The 18767-nt window shown below is 37.9% G+C and overlaps 1 protein-coding gene and 1 long non-coding RNA gene across 2 annotated transcripts in view; both read right to left on the bottom strand.

Moving 5' to 3' along the window:
* agps (alkylglycerone phosphate synthase) overlaps positions 1-10611 on the bottom strand; it is a 50756-nt gene extending 40145 nt beyond the window's left edge. The window contains exons 1-2 of the mRNA XM_049484871.1: positions 10373-10611; positions 1498-1587 (exon numbers count right to left, since the gene is read on the bottom strand). Of these exons, the coding sequence (XP_049340828.1) occupies positions 1498-1587; positions 10373-10557 (275 nt within the window). The 5' untranslated portion in view covers positions 10558-10611. The remainder of the gene's footprint in view (positions 1-1497; positions 1588-10372) is intronic.
* A 5290-nt stretch (positions 10612-15901) lies between these two features.
* Positions 15902-18767, bottom strand: LOC111194910 (uncharacterized). The gene is made up of 2 exons (XR_002651360.2): positions 17239-18767; positions 15902-16208 (listed from the first exon to the last, which is right to left on the bottom strand). It is a non-coding gene; the product is annotated as an uncharacterized LOC111194910 (long non-coding RNA).

The following is an 18767-nucleotide window of genomic DNA, read 5'->3' as shown; positions in this document are numbered from 1 at the left end:
ATTGTATTTACAAATACCTCCTAAAACACATGATCAATCTATAACAGAGAACACCTAAAACACTGGCCAATAAAGGACTTCAGGTACACAATGCAACATCGCTAAAGTTAAGTAAATGTGCTAATCATCTAAGAAAAAAGGCAGGGTTAGTCTAAGGTACTGTCATACCCTATTATCTGGATTAAACACTTAAATGGAGCTGAATATCCATTAGTTATATTACATCCCCAAAACCTGCCAACTATGGTTACTGGTGTTTGCAGTGCAGTGCAGTACAGACACCAGCCATTAGATGGCACCAGCACTCCACTGTGAACTAAAGACAAAAGCTGAAAGCCTTTCGTGTCCTTACAGCATACCTGTCAAATTTTAGATTCAAAAATAAGGGATATTTTCCTCTGTCCGCTTAAAGTTGTCCCACCAGCCCAACGTAGGTTCAGTATCCCTTACATTTTAAGACAGGTTTACAAAAAAAATCTAAAATAACGACATGTGAACCACTTACACACAATTAGATTATCTAGATTAGCTAGATTAGCTAATGCGAAGAGATGTGACTGCTTTACCCAAAAATTACATTAAATTTTTTTTAAACCATAACAGTCAATATTGTTATGGTATTTTTCTTTTTCCAAAATGTATCCAGGTCTAAAAAAATGCTATTTTCAAACTCCATGACTTTTACAGTTTTTTCATGACCCTATGAACCCTGCAGACTGTGAAGTACTTCTGTAAGGATTTGATTGCATTCAACACCAAGAGCATTAGTAATATATGGATATTAGAGCATCATCACTCCAGAGAACTTTGTTCCACTGCCCTAAGAAGGGGGGGGAGGGGGGGGGGGGTTGTTGGGGGGCTCATGTTTATCTCTTCCAGGGAGTCCTATTCTATTATATCACTTCTCTACAGGGAACAGATAAATTGTGTGTGTGTGGGAATTTGCACATCTGTGTCAGCAATGAATGAAACTCAAAATAGCTCAATGTGTTTATGAGACAGGGTGTCAAAAACACGTTCACACGTGGATAAATAAGGTACTAGTCTTGGACTTTACATCATTTGGAATAGAGATTTTTCATTACAAGGAAAAATAATCTTTGGCTAGGCAAAATCACTGTATAGGAAACAGACACATAGTGCATGAGGTGCATGGTTAGGCTCTGGTTTGATTGGCCACCAGAATTTATTTTAAAAGACTACTGTAAATAAAAAAAGGAATAATTCAGCCTGCTGTATCTATAGCTAGAAAATGATTAGGATAAATAACATAAATAACAATATATGCATTCCACATGTGGAGACAAAAAAAATAAATAAAAAAAACTGCAGAGTCCAAAAACATATACTTACAGTAGAAGCCAAATAGAAAGTGCTGAATCAACTGTTGTCTGTTGGCTTCTATAATAAGCACCAATGTGTTTTCTACTCTTTTTTAAGTGTACCTGTAGTACCTAAGGGGTCTTTTTTTTGTTTTTCAGTGGTCAGAGTGCTCACCTTTTTCCTGTGAATTCTGCTTGGCCTTTCTTGTTAAAGAGGAACCGTGAATCACCGTAACCCCAACCATTCCACTTCATTATTTCTTGCCTGAAAGAAAGACAAAAAATAAAGTTAAAAACAAAAATACCAATACTTTTAAAAAACTGATAATCAGACTGCAGTTTCTTTGTGATCTCCATCTACACACGCTGTACCTTTACTGAGCTGTAATATTTATAATCCTGCCTTCTTAGACCAAGTCTAAACTTGCCTGAAAGGCTTATATAGGACTGAACTAGTGTTGAGCAAGTGTGCAGTAATGTGCAAAAAGCACTTTGGCAATTGCGCTGCTTGTTTTTTCACTGTATTACTGTATGTTTAGCAGACAAATGCAGACAAAGCACAGCAATTTACAGCAAGGATGAGCTAATGTCAGGTGGGGGATAAAAAAAAAAAGTTCACATAATCCATATAGAATGCTGCTGAGAATACAACCATTACCCAACATGTTCACACAGAACACACCCATTAAACTCACACCTGGATTACTGGTGGGTATTAGAAGCAGGCTCTATTTGTTAACTGGTTCTTGACATTCCTTCCTGAATAGCTACCGTCCTACTGGTCACACCTCTATCCTAAATCTAAAACACTCACTGATCAAGTAATTAGATTGATAAAGTCGGACTGATTAGTGGTTAGAGCTAAAATCTGCTGGAAGGAAGCTCTTCAGGAACAGGTCCAGATACCCCTGGTTTAGAGTCGATGATAATGTAATAACCAGTTTCAGTTCTCCGCCCCTTCCTCCCATACACATACTTCTCATTCCATTAACGCAAACCTGTTTTTTTTCCTCTCTTAAAGACATAACTTCCCATTTTCTCTATAAATAAATATGCATGCAATTAGATTACATTTTTGTCATACAGAAGAAAAAAGAAACGATAATTGACATAATTTTTGCAGTACCACCATATTTTTATTCCTACATTCACTGTGTATTATGTCATACAGTGGCCATATAGAAGCACTCTATAGTTCTAATATTTCAGACTGTATTCACACTGATACTTTATTATCTTCCTTTCATCCTATTCTTCAATAGTCAGGACCACCACAGTACAGCTATTATTTGGTGGGTGGGGCACTCATCACGATAGTGATATTAAAATTATGGTGGTGGTGGTGTGTTAGTTTGTGTTATTTTGGTACGAGTCAGACAGAGCAGTGCTGCTAGAGTTTTTAAACACCTCAGTGTCACTGCTGGACTGAGAATAGACCACCAACCAGAAATATCCAGCCAACAGCATCCTGTGAGCAACATCCTGTGAGCAACATCCTGTGACCACTGGAGAAGGCCAAAAAAAAACGACCAACACTAAGGTGCAGCAACAGATGATTTTTCCTTGGTTGACTGTTCTCAGATCATCAGTGACACTAAGGTGTTTAAGAACTTCAGCAACAATTCTGTGTCTGATCCACTTTCCAGAACAACACAAACCAACACACCACCAACACATGTCAGTGTCTTACTGCAGTGCTGAAAACAGTCCTGACCTCTAAAGAACAGGGTAATAAAGTATGCAGAGAATCAGAAGGTCTACAATCTGTAAATATAGAAATACAAGTGCTCTTATATGGTAACAAAACTGATAAAATAGACAATGAGCGTAGAAACAAGGTGGTGGTATGTATTCCATAAAATACTAAAAACTATCACAAAAAAAAGTTATGTAGTCATCTGAGAGAATTGGTGAAAATGAAAGTTCTCCTACTGCTTGACTTTGCATACTGTGACATGGTACAGACAGGTACAGAAAATGAAATGAAATAAATAGAAGTTAAATATTAAGCTACATTTCAGTCTGCCTGAAATGAGTCTGGATGTGTGTTAATATGCTAAGACAGGTAGATGGAAATGGAGAGAGGGAGGGGGAGGGTGGGGGTGCGCTAAATCACGGTGTTCAATCTGTATGGACACGAATCAGAGAGCAGAATAAATAACCTACATAACTCATGATTTTATCTGAGCTCCTGTGCTATAACTCATACGCAGCAGGTGAGGCGACAGGCATATGAATCAGTGATGAACGCAGGCCATCCTGGATCAGGGTAAATAACAGAGGAGAGGTGACAGGAGACAGAGGACTATTTCCCTTTGCCCCTGTTTGGAGTCGAACCTCACCAGCTTACAGAAAGCACACAGGCTAAACTATGCAGGAATGTGGACGAGTATGGAATCACCAGCATACTGATGAAACAAGTAGCATGGCAGCCCTAGCTGTAGGACTTAGCTAACTGCAAGCTCTGCCCACAGTGACACACTGTCTGTCTGTGGCCAGGATTCAAACAGTCTGGCAAGTTTAAAAAAAGCTTCTCTCTGCCTTTCAAAACAGAGCTGTTCTTCAAATGCAGAAGCAGTAAAACAGATGTAAGGTAACATCATTTGGAAGATCCTGCTGCTCTCTGGTGTAAAAGCTGTACAAGAACAATTTGTTTTTTCATGACCATACAATTTTTAAAACATGGACAGACATGGGCAATAAAGCCAAAAATCAACTAAAACTATAATCGAAATTGGTTATTGGTTATATAATTGAAATTGGCCTAAAATTAATTAGATAAAATTGACACACACAATCTTTAATGATAAAATGCGTGTCAGTTCCATTATATACGGCTAAATTACTGAATTAACTCAAAATATAGATTTTATCCATCAATAAACTTAAACACAAAGATTTGTAGACCAAATTTTCCTGACTTTTCCAAAACTTTTTGGGTATTTTTATTTTTACAAAACTTATCCAGGCCTGGAAATTTTCAAATTCAATGACTTTTCCAGGTTTTTCATGTCCGTATGAACTCTGCAAATATATTGTTCAAGTTAATTAGGTAACCTCCCAGGAGTAAAAAGCATCATTATATCATAGTGTAAATATGCCAGATTCACCCAAATTGCTCATTTTCATCCACAGTCCACATAGGTAGATGTTTTCTAAAAAGAACAGTCTTTGTTACTCGTTCAAACTAATTAAATCAGGCAAACACTGCAATTTTAATAATCTATAAAACAACACACACATGTATGTGTGTTTTAAGCAACCATGTTTTCAGTGTTTAAAAAAAAATATAATCAGCATACAATAGTAAAACCAGAGATTTCAAATCATGTGATGCACAGAACAAAAAGCAGACTGGCCAAAATAGCTTTTCCTTAATAATATTCTGCAATCACCAACTGTAGTAAACATAGTTATCCTGTCTGTGGCTTTACAAATAAAATATTCAAGCAGCTGGACATACTATTAAAATTTTGAAGATCAGTGAATCATTTAAAAATATATATTCAGATTATCCCAGTGACAAAAAATACCAAAAGCCAAAACATTATAATGATGGTGATTATTTAAATTCTTATATAAAACCTTTGAAGGAGTCTTCTTCTTCTTTTGGTGAATAACTAAATACAATGCAAGACACGGACCTTAATGCAAAACACAGGACTCAAAATGATGAAGTGGGTGGAAGAGTGCGGAGGTTCAGGTGATGTCATGGGAACATTCAGAACCTGTGAGGATGTTTTGGGAAACGTATGGGGAAGTAAAATCCAGCTACTAGAGGAGTTGTATGAACAGCAGTGAGGAATGTGTGGGAAGCTATTAGTTCAGATCATTTAGAAAATGTGTCGAAGTGGTGTTAGGCAACCATCAGGGCCTCAAAGTACTGAGACACACTCTTAGTCAGACAGTATACAGATACTCTAACTAAAACACAGCACAATACAAAGACGTAGGGTAGAGCTATGTGTCTATGGGTAGCCATATCACATAAATTCTGACAGTGCTGAAAGAAGACTACAACAATGTTCTTGAAAGCTATCTTTATACCTGGCAATGCAGTTCTTTGCAATATAGTTAGACACTTATATCCAGCAACACAAGATCAGACTCCTCTATTATTGGGGAGACACCAAAATACAAATAAATTACTATTTAATAAACAGCTTTTAAATCACTGATACAAATCTGACAATACTGTTTGACATCCATTTCAAGGGAGGAATTATAGTTGTTCATCCACACACACAACATAACCAACAAGCTGATAGATTCTTTCTGTTAGAGGATGGTATTTTATACATTATCAGACTGCATGTTGATTGCCATGAGAACTCCCATTTATATCTAGTTCATCTAGTTCACACAAAAGCAACCCAAACCTGTGTGGTAGTGTGAATAGCAGTAAGTACATTTTTCAATTCATATATGTGGTACTGAAATCTGATACACAGCTATGCAACTCAGTCGGAAGAGACAGATTGCAATTCATGTGATTTATATGTCAATTTAACTTAAGATTTATAATGAATGCACTAAGGATAAATATTTTTATGTGTATCATAAACTTCCTTTTAATCATTATTTTGATTTTTCATTAGTTATATATTATTTCTTACCAAACATGCATGTTCCAGATGGGCTTCCCTTCTTTGCTTGTCTACTCTATTATATATTGCCCCACAAGGTTGGGTTGACTTTAGCCTGAGGAATTTGGAATATATTCAAAATCAATAGAGGTTGTCAAACAAACTTGTTTGATTCAGTCTGAATTTGATGACTCACAATCTGGAGTATAGAGATTACATTAAAGAGCAAAATGAAACTACTTAACTTTAATAGGCCAACTTCTCAATCAGTATATATAAGCTTTCGTACAAAGAACACATGCAAGCAAAGAATGTCAAATACACTATAAAAAACAGTGCTATATGAATTAGGTTTTAAAGTCATCCAGTAGCTCTTGCTAACACTGGATATTGGATGAGAATTATGAATTAATCCCGCTAGTAACTTTAAAGTGGGCTTAGATAACTTGTGTATGCTACTTAATTGGGTACAGATTGTTGAAGATTTCATTTGAGCCTCATCAAGATTTCATTCAAGCTTATTGTGTTTCAAAAAAACTTAAAAAAAGCTTTCTTTTTTCTTTTTTTTTCCAACATTACTTTAGCTGAATTTGTTCTATATCCAAGAAAATGTCTATCAATTAATAATGCACTCCAAATATTTGATATTGGAGTAAAATAAATTATACTAGGCAAATAAAACGTGCCTTTTACAGAAAATTAGAACAGTTGGAATTTTCCTTTTGTAAAAACAGCTTTTAAAGGGCATAATTCAGGACATGAGCACACCATTTTATTGAATGTGCAATTAATGAACCTAAATTATAATTTCTATTCATCTAAAATTTTGAACTAAAACAAGAAAACAAAGCAGATAGGGGAAGAACAGTAGAACAGATAGGGCTTTCTTATTTTGTAAACAAGTTCCTTCTTAAACACACACTCAAGGCAACCCTAGAACAAGTTTATACAAAATAAAAGAACATTTTAACCAGCAAACACTACTGAACCTTGATATTCAGGGCCACAAGCCTTCACCTTTACTCTGTTAAACAAGCAACAGTAAACAGAGCTGCACATCAGCCTTTCTGAGTACTGTTACATTCAGAAATTTGAAGGTGCTCAAAAAGCTCACCTCAAAATACACCCTCTATTTTGTGTATAATGTAATAAAACAATGACCCAGATTTTCCTCAGTGCCATACACTGTGTGTATATATAGGACAAAGACAAGCTTCTCTCAAACGCTTGTAAGGGGCTAGCAGGATAACAACAGCTTAAATCGGGATTCTCCCTAAGGGGGAGAGCTCTTCAGAACCCAAGTGCTAACATTCAAACCTGTTCTGAAGGGCATCTGTAATGTCTCGCTCCTCACAAACCACTGACCGCAAGCTGACCTCATTAGCCCCTGCAGCAACTCAACGCAATGCAGTGGTTATACAGTCAACAAAACACAACAGATTCAGAACAAACCTTGTTAGCCATGAAAACCATGACAACAAACATAAAAATCATAAAATGGGGATGATTTTTATTACAGATTATAATCTTTTTACAACCAAATTGCCTGACGTTTGACTTTATTAGTGTTTTTTTCCTCAACTCTGATGCTCACACTGTGTGGGCTAAACTAAGACACACAGAAAACACTAGCACATTTCTATCTGCCTAAATCAAATAAAGACTTACACTGAAAATAGCCATCTACAAACCAGATTCACAACAAATAATAAACTGGCCTGCTGCTGGTGGCTAATTTTCTTAGCCTTTTAAATAAAGCGCTGCGTTAAAGGCATCCACAGCAAAGATTTAACATTCAGCTCTGGGAAAAAGAAGAGACTTAAAAACAATGGGTTTCTTTGATTTTACCAAACTGAAAACCTCTGGAAGATGGATGATCACAAGCCATCAAACCAAGCTGAACTGCTTGAATTTTTGCACCAGGAGTGGCATAAAGTTATCCAAAAGCAGTGTGTAAGACTGGTGGAGATGAAACAGTCCAAGATGCATGAAAACTGATTAAAAACCAGGGTTATTCCACCAAATATAGATTTCTGATCTCTTAAAGCTTTATTAATATGAACTTGTTTTCTTTGAATTATTTGATGTATATAAGCTCTGCTTCTTTTTTGTTATTTCAGTCATTTCTCATTTTCTGCAAATAAATGCTCTACATGACAATATTTTTATTTGGAATTTGGGAGAAATGTTGTCTTTAGTTTACAGAATAAAACAATATACCTATAAATAGCAGAATCAGATAAACTGATTCAGAAACTGAAGTGGTCTCTTAATTTTTTTTCAGAGCTGTATATAGTAAACTAGTCAGTTGTTGATGCCAATTTTGACTGAGTACTGATTTGGACCGTCCTCACCATACTTACAATTGAAAAGGACTGTTGGACATTTCTGTCAGTCCTGTTTCACAACTGCAAGCTGACAAAGCCACACACTAATCACACAGGAAACTCTTGTGTATGTTATCATTGACCTACGAATGACCAGAGAAGCTATGCTGTATTCAGAATTTGGCAACAGAGTAAACACAAATATCTTACTGAACTCTCTATAGTTCCTATTAATACTACAACAGCTGTACAACTGAGATATGAGAGGAGAGATGCATGAACATATATCTCTGAGAGCTCTGTGATCAGGGCTTTACTTCACAACTGCTGAAAGTCAATGTCACACTTTCACTGTTGACACAGTGGCCTACTTTCTGCTGCTTTCCCCCTGAGTTTTGCTCAAGGATGTATAGGAAAAAAATTGATTTGATAAGAATGAGGACTGCTGTAATAGTGTCTGACACTAGATGTCACTACACAATGACCCCACCAGAAGGAATTCTGCCTTTCCTGTTTGGGAATCTGAAGTCAGGCCACCAGAGCTCTCATCCAATCAGAGCAAAGGTTCTCTGTGTACAAAATTAAAGTTACACTTTGCCAGTATTTTTGACATGCGCAGAAATGTGTGAAGACTTTGTGGCCTGTCAAAAGTAGAGAGGTCACATTCTTTGTTAGACTATAGTAGTTTTAAGGTATGCTGAACATTTACATTGTTTTATAAACAGCTGTTTATAAATGTAAAACGCATACAAGTTAGTATAGAGGAAATATGACTAAGTATGAACCTCGCAGCTAAAACTACATGATTTTAAATTGTGTGAGAAAAGCTTGGATGATCAGTCATGTCATTAATCAAGGTAGTGCTCTGCTTATAATGAATGGGATTGGCTTGACAGAAGTTAACCACCTGTGCACCTCATGCCACTGATTCTAATAACCTTGCTTACCTCATTAGCTAATTTGTTTCTGTCTAAATAACTATGCCACGTGCCGGTATACGGTCCTTCCCCGCGCCTACTTGACTTAGATAAAGGAAGACTTTGTTTATCTGACAAGAAAAGCCCCATTCTATGTCCAGCTCCTTCCACAGCCTGCTACTGCCACCAATAAAGCTAACACAGCTAAGTAGCTAGCTTAGTTGGCTAGCAAACTATCGACACGCTCCAAAACGTTAAGACCCAAATTACACAGTAACTTCATTAAAACTACTCTTTATAAGATGCAGTATCTTAATGTCAATGGGCTGTTACAGTACTTTGTGTTTAAAAAGTCTTCTAATAGCTTTTTTGCTCTTGCTAAGGCAGCGGTTAGCTACCATGAACAAACATGAAGCTGACTTCTTTGACTTGGACTCCAATCCACCTTAAATGCTGCGGCACGTTACGTACAAGAGCCTACACATGCCCTCAGGTAAAAGCCAACTATTTAAGGTGGAATTTATAATTGCAATAAGAAGCCAACTTAAGCCGGGTCTAAGAGCCAGTGTATGGCAGCTAAGTTACTACCTACAACCCGCCCATTAGCATGCTGTCATTGCCCTGCAAGCTATCCAACGCTAACTGTCAGATGTGTGTCTTGCTTCGCTTCACATGTTATCAGTGTTTATCTCTCCGTTCTGCTCCTTTAACTGAAGACAGTAAGCCAGCCGCCGTTAGCTGCTGCAGCCGCTGTGTTTAACTGGGTGGCTCGTTCGGTTCAGCTCTACACAGCTACCTATCCTAACCTAGCTGTCTCCCACTCCCCACTACCAGCAGCCTGGGTGTTCTGTCGAATTGTGCCACCCTGTCAAACTGTGCTAACCTAGCGTATATTCAAAGTAAAAAATGACAGAAAAAGCACCGTATTTCAAAATGTTCCCATCAGAAGTCTCGGTAGGATATTTGGGACACAGTTAAATAAGGGAACATGTTTTTGTATTTTTTTATTATCTTATTAATATTTTATAACTAATGAATGACATTTACACATTACATAAATGTCAAACTCCTCCGGTTGTTTAATGATGCCAAATAATATAGTAAGAATTCCTGAAAAACAAGAAAATATATTTAAAAACGTGTATCAGCGCATGCGCACTCGTGTGGGGAAGCACATTTCGATGGGTATCACAACCCGACAGAACACCCACTCTGCCTACCTTCTCTTCGGCATCGCAGCGGTGGCGGCTTTAGCGGGGTTGTCTCCGGGCGCCTCGGCTTTGCACTCCTGCGCAGACACGGCGACATGTCCATCCTGGTCCCGCTGGTGCAGGTGTCCGCTGATAACTCTCAGTCTTCTCTCTGCAGCTCTCCTGCGCTCACAGATGTGGCCGTCTGACGCCATGCCGCTTCCGCGTTTGAGGGGCCGGGGTCAGCGGCGCGCGCCAACGCGAGGGAGGATGTGAGGTAGTGCGAGCGAGCGCGCACCGTCACACACATTCACTCACACACAAACACGCGCACACACACACATAAATGAGGATCGTGTGTACACATAGGCTGCGTCCGAAATCGCGTACTTAAGCAGTACGTACTGGATTGGGGTGAGTACGCACTGCTCGCCGGGCAAAGCAGTACGCTTTTTCAGTACGCCAGACCGCAGTACGCACGCAGCCTCGGACGCACTACATCCACCATCTTACCTTAGACGCCCTTTCACCTCTCACCCCTCTCTACCAGCGGCACACTTTACAGAGCTTTACTCAAATTAATTTCATTAAAATCACCTAATTAATCAGCTTATTAATAAATAAACCCCCAACCAGTTCTATCTAATAAACACTGATTGTAAATAAAACTTAATATTTCCTCAAATGTGAAATATTTAATAATAAATATGAACAGATTGTTTAACATTCATGAAGTATATTAATAATACTTGCTTATGCAACAAAACAACTATCAAAAAGTTTCAAAGATAAATACCAAAATGTTAATTAATTCCACCTCAGAATTCCCTTTTCTAGCCTAAATATTTAAACACATGATCCTTATTGTTATACATTATCTTTTACTGACTGCATTAAACATAAAGGCCAACATATATGCATTACTGATTTAAATAAAATATGCTAGAAGCAGTCAGATTTGGCAATAAAATGTAAATTAAAAAATATTTTAGTAATTTTATTTAATATTTTTTCCCTCACGTGCATATTTACACAAATACATTTCCCACAAAATACAAGAATGACAAGTCTTTTAAGTGATTTTATTTATTGTTTTATTCGTTATTGTTCATTTTTCTCCCTCTCTTCATCTTCATCCTCTCCAGTAGGAAGGATAGTTGAATCTGAAAAACACACAGATTAAATCAGTTTAGCTTGGGCATTAAACAAATAAAATATAAATTCAGAACAACATAAAAGTCTAACCATCCTGACTGGTTAGTTAGCTATTTAATAAAACTAAATGAAATGGTCAGACTTTGGTCATAATTTATTAATGTGATTTTTGGCAGTCTGTCTGTCTGTTGAAAAGCCTCTCTGATATCAGCAGCCTTTTTTCTCAGATGAGTTTATACAGACTGATCGGTATTAAATTAAACCTGCCCCAGCTCCTCAGAACTGCAGCAGCATACAGGGCTGTAGTGCGTCAGTAAACGCTGGTGCTGCAGAACAGAAGATTAATAAAGAGTTGTGATAAGTTTGATAACTCTTATCTAAGCTAACTGATCTCAGTAGCACAGGGCTAACGCTGCTCAGTAAAGCAGTTCAGATACGAAATTAAAGTTATTCTGTCTGCAACAGCATTAATAATAAACCCACACCCCTATAACTCGCTACTTTAACTCAAACTAACCCTCATAAATCTCTCATTTACAGCCTGATATCACCAAAATAGTTTGGATATCTGACTATCCTCACCTTAAAAACTTCTCTCTCTGTGCCTCTCTCCTCCCCTCTGCCGCTCCGCCGCTCACTGCCGGGTCTCTCAGCTCAGCGCGGCTCCCGGTGGATTGTGGGAAATATTAGCGGGTGGAGTGTGCTGGGCTTGTATACTTAAAAATCTCTCCTGGTGCAGTACGTCATCCGGGAACTTTTCGCGTCCTCAAACTCGCCTACTGCGCATTCGGACACACTACCCCATCTCGCATACTGCTTTTGCATACTGTTTAGTATGGAAGTACGCGATTTCGGACGCAGCCGTAGACAGCAGTGTATGTCTAAATGTGTCCATATTTCCTTTCTATCTTTTAAGCAGCTTTTTTTTTTTTTTACAGTTTATCCATTTCTTACATCTTATGTAATTCCCATATTCAGTGGCAATAAAAACTGAATGGCTGTTTATTTTGGGAGGGGGTGTGGCCAAAAAAAAAGAGTTTTTAAACTTTGTACCATTATTGACAAAAACAACATACTTTGTACCATCAAATACAGTTCATCCCAATGTGACGGTCAAGGGCATTGATTGGGTATGTAAAGGTCTGGGGCTCAGCTCAGTTCATTTTTGATTCTTGACTGTTGGTGTCTTAGTGAAATAATGAGTCGTCTAGAAGACTAAAGCGCTGCCAATATGATAGAGATATCGCTGGTTCGAATCCCATTCATGTAGCTTGCCATCAGCTGCCAGAGCCCCGAGAGAGCACAATTAACCTTGCTCTCTCTGAGTGGGTAGACTTCAATCTGTGATGTCGCTAGCACAAGGCCTCTGTGAGCTGATGTATCAGAACTGCATCAGCAGCAGTTCGAAAAAGAGGCGGTGGCTGACTTTATATGTATTGGAGGAGGCATGTGCTAGTCTTCACCCTCCTGTGAAGTAGTGATGGGGGAGTCTTTATGTAAAAGTTTAAAAGAAGTTTTTTCACATAGCATATTTTATTTCTTGTCAAGCATTGTGATGTACTACCATTCAGCTCTGACATTATCCTTTGTAATGCTTTAAACATTTTGAGTTCAAAACAATTATGATATAGTTATAAAGTTATAATTATGACATAAGTTACTACTTCAAGCAGATGCCCTTCTCTGATTCATGTAGTTCTCTGTGTAGAAAAGTGTACAATTAGTATAATAACGCCAAGTCACGCTACATTTTAGAGTATTAGTTTTTTTTATTATGTATGCATTTATACAATTATCCAAAAAAATAAAGATCCCAAAGTTAAAGATTAGATATTCAACATTGTAAGAAAATGTGGACACCTTAAGAGATTTAATATTCAGATTACTGTTGTTAAGCCTATGTGGGCTATCAATTTGCAGTCATCATTTGAATGGCCAGGTCATTTTAACCATGTTCTTACAATTTAAATGGATGCCCACAAAAATGAAAGAAATACACCAGAATCATTTTCTTGTAGCCATTCCCTCTGTTTGTATTGTCATTTGGCAATTTTGTTAGAATTTTCTGAAAGATTTTAGAAAACTTCTCCAGACCCTAAAGTGGTCTTCAACTGTGAAGCACAGGGTGAATAGATCATGCTTTTGCAGCCAGTGAGGAACATTTTACTAGTAGATGGACCAAAAAGTTCTTAAAGCAAGAATCACCTTGTAAATAAAATTAAAATTATCAAAGAAAGGCTTTTCAGCAGGACGTTCCAACAATCTCACAGAACTAATAAACCCTTTGCCAGGAAATATGGAAAAAATCCCCCAAACAAGAATTAAAAGACTTAACAAGCTAAAAAAATGTTTTCCCAAGTCGGTTTAACGGCCATGCAGGTTTACCAAATTGTAGGCCAATTACCTCTTTTGTTATTTTTAAAACTGTAAAAGATGGAAATAAGGAGTAATACGATTTTTGCTTTTTTATATATATTAAAGAAATGCGTCATCTTTAACTTCAAGTTTTTTGCATATCAGTTCGTCTTTTACTTTGTTAGCTTTTCCCAGTAACAGATATTTAAAAAAGGGCTGTGTAGTAACATACTACATTTACAAATGTTTTTAGACACTCCTTTTAATGACTCTATCCTGTATTTTTGGGTGAAGTTGGAGATTTTGGGATGAAATGGGATGCTGATCATCCAATGTCCTGACCTCACTAACGCTCTTGTTGTTGAATGTGATCTAAGCCTCACAGCTGAAAAAGCAGCAGATTTTTTTTCTGAAGCAATGATCAAAGAGCAGGTGTCCCAATACTGTTGTATATAATGGCTGTGCCTGAAACAAAAGTAATGCCCCCTATGATGTTAGAATTGTGAATCAGGAAGGCAACCATTCATGTCTGTTTAAGTTTAGTAATCTATGTAAAATGCTAACAAATTCCATCAGGCCAGCAATTCTTGCGTTTTGGAAACAGGGATAGTGTATACATCTTTTTACATATACTGTATAATCCAGCTATTGCTGGTTAGTGTTCAGAATTTTGGAACGTCACACTTGAGCGTACATAAATGTTCTCTGAGGAATCATTTATCTGTTGGTTTGAGCTTTTATCCTTTAGGCAATGTACAACTAAGCAAAAAGGGATAGTGCACGATAATCATGTGCCACATTTTAATCTTTACAAGGCTTCTTTTGTCTTATAAAGGCTGTTCACACAGATTTAATTGCTTCAGTATGACAATATATATATATATATATATATATATATATATATATATATATATATATATATATATATATATATATATACACTGTCACCCCCTGCTGAAATGGAAAGACGGCAAAATGGAGAAAGGAAAACTTTATTCTGAATGACACAAAGTATGTCACTCATTAATTAGTGAGTTAATGTTAATAAAACAATGAGGTTTTTGAGGTAGAGTCGTTTTTGCAAAGCTAATGAGCAACAAATGTGCTCACTGGCCTGAAGTGCCTTCTAACAGACCTCTTACAAACCCAGTCACCCTATTCTGACTGTAGTAAGGCTACTTTCAATTATATCAAATTTCATTTCACTGGGGGACTACAGCAGGAACTGCAATTTGGGTTGAGTATGTTAAGCCCAGAAGGTGTGGCAACCTACTTCTACTCCTGTTACCTGTGCCCTTCTGTAGAGCCATGCACCCTCTTGAGAAAGCCAGGTAAGAGCTAGTCTGGGTAGACGTTGATCTTTTGCGCTGTTATAGGAGCAGCTCCCTTTATCCAAGTGCTAACCTTAGTGTTTTAAAGCCAAATGGCAAAACTGCTCTCAGATCAGCCAAGAGTTTAGCATGCCTCCTGTGGGTCTGACTGTGTAAAAACTCACCACAAACCTCACACTCTCCATTTTAACAGCCCCAGGCTACAGGAGTGTGCTTTTCACACTAAGCAGCGACTGGTATAGAGTTATTCACACAACTGAACACGACACACAGACTTTTCGTGTGGATTGTTAATGCACTGTGCTTCTGACACACTTAAGACACTAGGCCTTGCAAACTGAGCTTGAGGTATCATAACACACTAAGTAGAACATTCCTAGAAATCTTATTTTTTGCATTTGTCGCTCTCACTTGTGATCCGAGTTTATTCATTTGTTAGATCTAACCCCTTCAATTATAAGCGCAGATGCATACACTGGTTACATGCTCTTATAACTACACTACTCCCACAATTAACAACAATTTCACATGCCCTAAAACCGAACCCTGTGGGACTCCACAAAGTGTTTTGAATTAAACAGTTTAGATTTTAAAGTAAATCACAGTGGTTTCTGCATTAGAATAACTAATTAATAAAAATGCTATGGTTCAGTGGGTTTATGTATCTGTACTTCGTTAAATGTTACAAAGCACAGTGTGATATGAACAAGGGAGACAATTACAATGATCATGAATGTTTTATTTGCGTGTGATCACTGAGAGAGAATGGAGCTAAGTTCTGTCGGGGGACTTGTGTGTATGTGTGAGTCTGTGTGAATGTGTGTGTGTGTATGGGGGGTTGTTATCCCTCCCTCCAGATGTAATGCTTGTTCCCTCCAGGCCAGAGCTTTAAACTCCCAAAACAAAGTTCTGTAATGCACTGACTGCAAACAATTAAGAGTCAGAGTGTATCACAGAACTTTACTTGGAAAGCCACAGAAGACTCTCGCTAGACCTCCTTCATTATGGGCCTTCTCATCTTCTCGCTGTCATCACAATCAGACAAACAGAGGGGTAAAATGAGACAGGTTAGATTTCAAGAAATCACAGCAAGTAAAATGATAATATGAGTTAACCATGCAAGTATAAATAATGTGCATAAATAACAGCAGTATTTAGAAAAGAACATGCCATATTAGAGAAAAAAAATGCTTCAGAAACATATGAGTTTCTGAATATGAGCTGAGAGAGAGGCAGGCACTCCACAGGCCCATAATGACTGTAAGAGGAATTTAAAGGACGATAAGATGCCTACAGTTGGAAACTTGGACCCATTCTCCCCCAACCCCCTTCACACACACACACACAGCTAGCAACATATGGAGTCGCACACTGCCACACATTAACTTCAATAACTGTTAGCTTGCATAAACTCAAACGACGTTACCTGGGACAAAATGAAACAGTGACAGGTCAGTAAAACAGAGATGTGAGAACATCACAGTGTTTACTGAGTGCTGAGTCTTACTTACCAGCCTCAAGGTTGTTAAGTTAACAACTGTTGCAGGCGGATAGGTGCAACAGCTGACGTGTCTAAACTGACTGGGGGCTGTGGATAATAAGCCTCTATTTTAACTATAATAAAAAAAATACACCCAAAACAATATGCATGAGCCAGTAGTAGCAGCCTAATAGTTAACTTTTTTCCTGTCACTCATACACACACACACATACACATTGGTTGCATTAAAAGTTTAGCACGAGTGTTGCACGTCTTTTAACGAGCCGTCATGAAATAACTTGGAGAGACCTTGCAGTTGACAGCAGCTAGAATCATGACAAAAAATCACGACTTTTACATCGATTTTTTTCAGTGGCAACACATGCAAAACTTTCTCATTTGTCAATCGCAACTTATAGCCTAACAGATGGAAGATTTAAACTAACACACAGTGAAAACTCAAACGAATATGTTAGATGCATTAAAATGCATACACATGATGCAATATGGCTATACATATATTTTCTTTTTGGGGAAAAAAAGAAAAAAGGGGTTAGAGAACACAGTTAGCCTACCTGCAGGACCTCACAGCTGCAACTCAGCACGTTACAGGCTGCACGAGGCGAAAGAGAAAATGCAAAAAAGCAAGAAATAAAAAATAAAAACGCCGTGTCCAAATATGGCAGCCGTGACTGTGAGAGCCAGCGAAGCTTTTCTGCGTTAATTTGGCACTTGACGTCCTTCCTGAGGCCGCGGACGGTGTTGGTGAGGTGATTTCGTCTCTTTCTCCCCTCTCTCTCTCCCTCTCTCCCGTGTACCGGACTCCGCAGCTGGAAGAATGTCGACGTGGAGCTGCCAAGCGTGCACGCGCAATCACGGACGCGCTCGAGAGAAAGAGAGAGAGGGAGAGAGACAGGCAGAAACAGTAAGAAAGTGAGAAAAGGAGACAGAAAAAAAGTTTGATTCTTTGTGTAGTTTCACACACAGTGGGCCTATAGCCTAGTCGCCTGGGGACTCCGTCATGGAGGGACTTACGTGTCACTCGATGTAAAACTAGTTAGCTAAATTTAGCTGCAGCCATATGGGTCTTTATCAGAATACTGCGCGTTTTGGCGTCCCATACCAAATAATAACTAAAAATTACTTAAGTCTGCACAGAAATAATATTTTCCCAGCTTAACCATTTAATGTAAAAGGCTTTTGTAACGGTTGTCTAGTTTTTATGCCCATTTTCAAACCTGCAGAATTTGCTTTTGATTCCTGTTACTGATCTGGAATTTTTAAGTGGAGTAGAGAGTGAATAGGCAGCTTCTCCATGTAACCCGTAGGAGTTTTTAAAGCCTTATTTTTTTCAGAATGTGAATAACCTATTTTACTGCATAGAAAAATATTTTGTATCACCAACACTTGTAGCCTGTATACGTTCTAAGGCATGTAAAGGGGTTAAATAAACCTTAGGTTCACTTTTTATTACATATCATGGCTAACTGTCATCATTTTTCCTCATTGTTCATGGTGACCTTGGTGATTGTCTAAAATAATGGTGATCTTTTACCATGACAGGGTGGCCAGCATAAGCTTTACCTTAACTAAATATTGAGACATCTTAGAAATATTAGTTGATATTAATACTATTCATTTCTCAACATGCAGCAAGTGTCTTCAGTCTTTTGGAAATAAAACTGAAGGGTGTGATGTCACTGACCTCTAATGTTACTTTTTTAAAAGGGCAGCTATCCCAAAATGACATGGTGGACTGTGAATTCCTGGACACGTTTAAATAGCTTGTTATTTTTATTAAAAAATATTTGTTCAAAATTTGTTAACATGTTTATTTAGACTTGAAATTTTTATTGTTGACCTACACCGTGTTGTATGAAATTTAAACAGACACAAAATACATGTTATATTGATACTGACCCATATTTACAGCTCTGCTAAATCTCTCTGCTATGTCTCTCTCACACACAGGTGGAGGAATGCTGCTAGTAAGACAGAATATAAATGACATTTTTAAGGCCACAAAGTTAGTGTAGCTGGTTTATCCTGCAGCTCTATTGAAGGGGCCTGCCTGAAGTCAGAGCATGCATGCTAATGGCCCACG

Source organism: Astyanax mexicanus, chromosome 11 (genome assembly GCF_023375975.1).
Source record: "Astyanax mexicanus isolate ESR-SI-001 chromosome 11, AstMex3_surface, whole genome shotgun sequence".
Classification (NCBI taxonomy): domain Eukaryota; kingdom Metazoa; phylum Chordata; class Actinopteri; order Characiformes; family Acestrorhamphidae; genus Astyanax; species Astyanax mexicanus.
This window is presented reverse-complemented; position numbering and strand designations above follow the sequence as displayed.